The 6,566-nt window shown below is 54.4% G+C and overlaps 1 protein-coding gene across 4 annotated transcripts in view; it reads left to right on the top strand.

The window, feature by feature from the left end:
- DPP6 (dipeptidyl peptidase like 6) overlaps positions 1-5,603 on the top strand; it is a 928,521-nt gene extending 922,918 nt beyond the window's left edge. For all 4 annotated transcript variants that reach the window (XM_003792026.3, XM_012806527.2, XM_012806530.2 and 1 more), the window contains 4 exons: positions 856-914; positions 1,617-1,689; positions 1,781-1,854; positions 3,810-5,603. In XM_003792026.3, the coding sequence (XP_003792074.1) occupies positions 856-914; positions 1,617-1,689; positions 1,781-1,854; positions 3,810-3,956 (353 nt within the window). In that variant the 3' untranslated portion in view covers positions 3,957-5,603. The remainder of the gene's footprint in view (positions 1-855; positions 915-1,616; positions 1,690-1,780; positions 1,855-3,809) is intronic.
- Positions 5,604-6,566: the final 963 nt, after the last annotated feature.

The following is a 6,566-nucleotide window of genomic DNA, read 5'->3' as shown; positions in this document are numbered from 1 at the left end:
AGAACTCACACTCAGGCTGCTAAACAGCACTGCCAAGGGAGGTGGGAGCCAAGAGGCCTCTGGCCGCTGGCCTGCCAGAGCCCTGCTGGAAACCCTTCAACCCCAGGAAGGAGGCCCCTCAGGGTCCCATCCCAGCATCTTGGGCCCCACTGAGTAATGCAGGGACCACCAAGGGGGAGGCCACCCTCTGACAGCCAAAAGTCTCACAAAGATGGGCTCTTTCTAATGCAAATCTCAACTTATTCAAAAGTTCTCCTGTTCAAAATTTTAATAATTTAAGAGTAATTTTCTCATGGGAGTACATGTGCATTTTTCAAATTCAGTGAGACTTTCTTAATTTTGAGATCATGTGGTGTTTCAAATTTACCTGATTCAAATGCCCATTAGTGGGTCACCCTGGGGCCCTGAGCTGTTGTGTGAGGATCTCCTCCCTGACCTGCCTGGTGGGGCAGCCTCCGTCTCCTGCAGGCAGCAGGTCCTCACGCATAGCTGGGGTCTAGATGGAGCAGGGACAGGCCAGACTTTTTACAAAATAAGCAAACCCTGAAGGAGATGTGCTGTCTCGCTGCCTGTACCCCTCCTTGGCATGAAGATGGAGCAGGGCTCACCTGTTAATGTAGGAGTCACATCAATTAGGTTAGGCTCAATGAAGGTTTTGCTCTTCTGAGAAAAATCTACCCACCAACGCTTGTGTATTTTAATGTTGCTGCTGGACTGTCTGGTTACCTGTGTAAAGACCCAAGAAATTTAGGTGGTGTGTTCACAAAACAAACATTCGTGGTATCCCAGGGCGCTCCCCGGGCTCTGGGTGCTGCACCCACAGGAGGTGACCCCCTTCCCTCTGCTTCTGTCCAGCATCCGCGTTTTCCGAAAGGTACCTGGGCCTCCATGGGCTGGACAACAGGGCGTACGAGGTATGTGGGCACAGCTGCCACGTGGCAGGTGGGGATGTGAGGAGATCAGTCAGCCCCTTCTCCAAGCTCCCCCCACCCCTCCAGCCCCAGCCTGACTCTGCTCCCCACTCCTCTTCCTGTCCCCCATCAAAGCCCACCTCGAGAAAGCCCTGAACACAACCTTCCACCAGGCCCTGATGTGACTTAGTGGGGCCTCTTAACTCAGCCTGATCCCCCCAGGACTGGAGAGATAAGTCCATAGGGCCATCCAGATGGATGAGGCCTGGCTCTCCTGCACCACAGCTGGTGCCACTTTGGGAGAATAAGAACAGAAAACTCCTCTGACACCACCTCCCAAGTCAGAGCCACACAGATGCTCAGCGCGGATGTCGGACACTGTCTGCAAGCCGTGTGCGGTGCCAGGCAGGCCTGCGTCTTCAGGGTGGGAACTCCACTGGCCCTGGGGCTCCAGGGACGCACTGGCCTCTGAGGCCACCTGGAGTTGGGGGAAACTCGCTTTCCTTTTCTCCCTTCCTGCCTCCTGGTCCTCAAAGGAGCTAATGCAGGGAGAGCCAGGCTGCAGGAGGCTGTCCTATCACTGCACATTCTCCGGGGTGCAATGTCCCGGACACGTCACTGACCTTCTCCATCAGTTTCCAGCAGAAATGGCCAGCGCTCACAGCGCAGCCCACTCACCCTGTCCCCTTGCTTCTGCCTGTGCAGATGACCAAGGTAGCCCATCGGATCTCTGCGCTGGAGGAGCAGAAATTTCTGATCATTCATGCCACGGCTGACGGTAAGGACTGGATGTGAGCTCCCCACGTTGCACTCCCACGACAGCACTATGGGTTTTGACAAACACCTTGCTTTTTTTCTTTTTTTAACAGAAAAAATCCACTTTCAGCACACAGCAGAACTCATCACACAGCTTATTAGAGGGAAGTCGAATTACAGCCTCCAGGTACAGTACACACAGCCCCTGCTGCCACTCGAGCAGACAGCCCCTTCACAGAGAAAGAGCCAGTTGGTTCAGGACAGCCAGGGAGTGACAGGTCCACAAATCAGCACTAGCTTAACTTTTTCTTCTAATTAAGGACGGCCGGGCTCAGCACTCGGCTGTGTCCAAACCCCCTTAGAGCAACCAGTACTCTTCCACCCCGGCCCACACCAGGTGGTTCTGTAGTGCAGCTGGTGTGTTCCTGCCACTGGGAGGGGCTGCTGAGACCAGAGCCAGAGGGTCCTGAGTCCTCCTCCCCCCGGGTTCCCCTGAACACACCACAGATTACTGAGCACCAGGCTGAGGTCCAGTAGTGAAGGAGCTGTGCCCTTCCCAGGACGGAGTCCATGGCCCCACCCAATGGTGTCCATCACATGCTAACCCAGCAGCGGTGAGCAAGCCTAGGCTCTTCCCAGTGATGCACGAAGCTGCTTCTGGAAACTTCACCGTTTCCTTCTTGCCCTTTGTTCTTTTGGTGAAATGGGTGTGGCTGATGGTCTTTTCAGGTCCAGAGATAAACAGGTCCTAGATGACAAATGGCAGGCACCCCATCTCCCTCTGAGAGCCCCTGCACTGTGCTGGCCGCTGCGCCCCGCACCTGCTGGCCTGTGGTGGGCCCTGTGCAGCCAGGCCAGTCAGGGAGAGCATCCGGCCTGCAGGGAAGTTGGCCCTAGCGCTGACTCAGGCACAGGAGGACTCGGTTATGTCACATTTGAATTTCCTTCTGGAAGATGTTTCCCTTGCATAGTAAGCCCAGCAGTTGTCCTGGCACCGTTAAATCATTTCACATGCCCGACACAGCCACATAGTCCAGAGGCAGAGCTGCGTGTGCTGTGTCCCCAAGACACATGGCGGGGTGCAGTCTGCCGGGCTCTGCTGGGGTCAGCAAAGGGACCCACTCAGAGCTACTCCGTGAGTGTCTTCACAGACACTCCGAGGATCTGTGGCCTGCCCTGCTCCAGGTGAGAGCTGGGGGCAGGTACCTGAGGCAAAAGGAGACCAGCTTCTTCTCTGTGCCCTTAGACACTATTTGGTATTTTCACATGGGGTAGTCTGGTGATATCATTAGCAAATACTTTAAAGTGAGTGCCACTCTCCACAAACAGAAGGTGAAGTCAGGGTTCAAAGTACAGGAGGCAGTGTGGCATCATGGAGAGACCTGGACCCCCAGCCAGGCTCGACTCTGAGCCTACATGTGCAGGGATGCTCCCACACACTGAGGACAGGGCCAGTCCTGCACTGCCGATGGAATAAACAGCCAACCCACTGTTGGCATCAGGTACTGACAACAGGCCCGTGGGCCCAGGCTTGCCCTGAGCCCTGTGTAGGATATGGGATCACTTAGTTCTCACAAAACACAAGCGAGATTCTATTAGTCACCACCCACCCAGCTTACCAGGAAACCCAGGCCCAGGAGAGTGACCCAGGCCAGAGAGGACCCTGACTGGGATGTGAAAGCAGGGTGTTGGCCCTGCAGACACACGACCACAGGACTCAGCACACACAGACAGTTACGCAGATGGTGCCGAATTCTTCCCATTCCCTTTTGGATCCTGACACCCCCAGACCTGGGCTTCAGCCTCCGTAGCCCCAAGTACGTGTCCACGTCACTGATTCCAGTGAGGCCATCTAGTATAGACAGCGTGGGATGAAGAGTCTGATTTCCTCCATCAGGTCAACCAGGGCCAGGCCCGTGGGGGCGCAGGGGTGTTGGGATGACGTTGGTGGCTTCCATGTGCCTCTACATGGGACAGCCACCTTGGGCAGAGTTCCCAGGAGTGAGGGAAAGGCACGTCAGGGCCACGAAGGTTAGGAAATGTCCTCCATCACCTAAAGGCCAGAGCCACGTGTTGCTAGGGTCTCACGGGGTGCGACCCCATCCAGGCAGTGGGTGTGTAACTTCTGGGCCTCCCCTGCAGATATATCCGGACGAGGGCCATCACCTCCACAGCACCGCCCTGCAACAGCACCTGCACCGTGCCATCATCAGCTTCTTCGTGGAGTGCTTCAGGGTTCAGGACAAAGTGCCGACAGTCGCCACGAAAGAGGATGAGGAGGATGACTAACGGCCTGCCATGTGGTCTCTCCGCAGCGCCGTGCAGCTGAGGGCTGGGGCGAGGCCGCCGTCACAGCATGTATGTGTCGGACACTGATGGCAGCTCTGCTTGGGAAACAGGTCCCTTCCCTGGTGGCCATCACCTTCCACAGCCCCTACCGTGTGGGGGTACCTCCACAGCAGCGGCACCTCCTCCTGGCCCAGAGTGACTGGAGCATCCCATGGCCCCTTCCCAAGGAAGACAGCCAAGGACACTGGTGGGAGGCTGCTCTGACCCCCAGATTCAAGCTCTCAGCAGTAGCATCAAGACCCACCCTCTGTGTTAGAGTCCTGTGTCCACGTCCGCAGTGTCACGTCCCGTCCGGTAGACCAGTGCCCTGGACCAAACAGTGGGAGGATGATAGCACAAGTGTTTAGCAGCACGTGACAGGATCAGCTTGCTCCTTCCTGTCATTAGGAGATTCAGCATCAGAAGGGGCTACCCCTGAGGACGGACCCTCCTCTGTACAAAGTATCACTATAGCTATGCCAATGGTTAACCGTATAGAACCCATTCGTATTTTTCTATGGTTTTAACCTGACGCTCCTGGTCTCCGGTCACGGGGTTGCTCTGCTGGGCTTTGTTTTGTTTTCTTTTTGGTTTTGCTGTCCTTTCTTCCATCAATGTATAGACTGCGCTGTTTGGATAAGGAGACAGACAGAAGGAGCGGCGCCCCCCTCGAGGCTGACTTCAGGCTGGTGGAGACATTGCTAAGTGGGGAGACCTCCAGGAGTGTCCCCTTGAGAGAAGACGTGGACAAAGCTCTCCTCACTGAGCTACATTAGAGCCTGGCTGCAGGGCCACACTGTCCATTTACATATGTCCTGAAAACCGTCCTTGTCCGCCTTGGTAAGGTATTAATTCTTTCCCTAGGGCATTGGTTGAAAACATAAGGCAAAGTGCTGACCACCCCCAGGCCTGTGTGTGTGCTCAGGTCTTGGGAACCCTGCAGGTCAGTTTGCTCTCCTGTCTCGAGGGTGGCTCTGTCCCCCTGTTGCCAGTAGTGAGGGTGGCAGGCTACATTAGCTGGGTAGGACACACTCTGACCACTCCTGCAGCCAGCACACCCATGTATATTTCATGCCTTTGTATATAGAGAAAGGAATGTATGTCAGCCGTCTGTGCAGCTGCCCCTGCCCACCAGACTGGCCTGTGTTGAGCTTGCATGCGGACACTGTGGCTGGTCTGGACTCTCCAGAAGTGCTAGTTTGAAATATATCAATTTCCGTCATTTCCTTTGGACCCTGTCGACAACCTGAACATCAGGACTGATTTCTGCTGTTTCCAGTCCTGCCGGGGGTGTCTGTCCTTGATGTCCTATCAGCGGAGGAGACGTGTCCATGTCGCTTTTTGGTGTCTGGGGTTTTGGTTTCATCCACACAAGTTTTGGATGCCAGTTGCAGTTGGGTCTGTTGGAAGACCCCCATCACAGGATGTGCTGAGGGTGGTCCGTGCTGGCAAAAAGGACTGATCTGAATGCCACAGGATTGTGCTTTGGCTATTTCAGTGGGCTTGACCGACTGCAGAGGCAATCAGGTCTGAGCAGGGACCCAGCTCTGGCCACAAGATCTGGTCAGAGGGAAGTGGGGACGTGGCATGGTAGTGTTTGTTCACCCGTGGAATAAAACATTATTTTACCACCGGACTGCTCTTTTTTCACTTATCCTCCTCCTCTCGACCAAGAAGGAGTGCAGGGCTCCAGGAAGGTTCCAGAGAACATATCCAGCCTTACCAAAAGGGATGTGTTCCTTCAAGAGCCCACTGCATGTCAGGTGAAGACCCCTTCCCCCCACCCCATGGCAGTAGCAAATATATGGAAGTCCCAACCCAGAGCAGTGGGTCTGAATTGTGTCCGTTTTAGGGCAGAGACACAGAGCTGGGAGGGGAAGTTGGTTCTCAGTGGAAACCATAGCATTGCCCACTGGAGAACTTGAGAGAAACTTCTCCATCTGCTGAAAATACATCAGTTTATTTTGTTGTTATTAATTCAAAGTCCAATGGAAACGTGGCCCGGCCCAAAAGTGGAGCATCAATTAAACAAACATGTCTGATCTGTGAGAAGCCACTGCTTTAGAAGCTGGGATGGGCATGGTTGTCCCAGCTGAGGTAGTTGGCTCTTGTCACCCTTGTGGATGAAGAACCAGAAGCAGAATGAGATTCCTTAGGAACCAGGAGCAGAAGAGCTAAGTCTGATGCTGTCATCTCTAGATAGCGACACCCCGGCCTGCCCCTCTCTATGGAGGCCCCTCTCCTGGTGGCATCACTGCTTTATACTTTCCCAAGTTAAAGCCCCATGTGTGGGATGATGGGGCAGCAATGGCCCTGAAAAAAGTGGCCACAACCACCAGGGACACTCAGTTCCCATTTGGAGAACCCTCTGTCTCCCCCAGCTCTAGCTTGGCTTTGGGGGGACTTTGGTGTGGACTTGCCAGGCCTGCCCACCTTCCCTGTGGGTTCAAGTTGGGTAGGTATGACACTTGTGTCATTTTTATTTTAGTTTTAAATGAGTTTTTAAAATGTTTTACTAACCAACTTTCACTGTGTAGCTGTGGAGCACCCTGCACACTTCTGCGCTCTGCT

The sequence above is a fragment of the Otolemur garnettii genome, unplaced genomic scaffold (genome assembly GCF_000181295.1).
Source record: "Otolemur garnettii isolate 467f Iridium unplaced genomic scaffold, OtoGar3 scaffold00053, whole genome shotgun sequence".
Taxonomy (NCBI): domain Eukaryota; kingdom Metazoa; phylum Chordata; class Mammalia; order Primates; family Galagidae; genus Otolemur; species Otolemur garnettii.
Note: the sequence above shows the minus strand (reverse complement) of the source record. Positions and strands in the feature narration are given on the sequence as shown.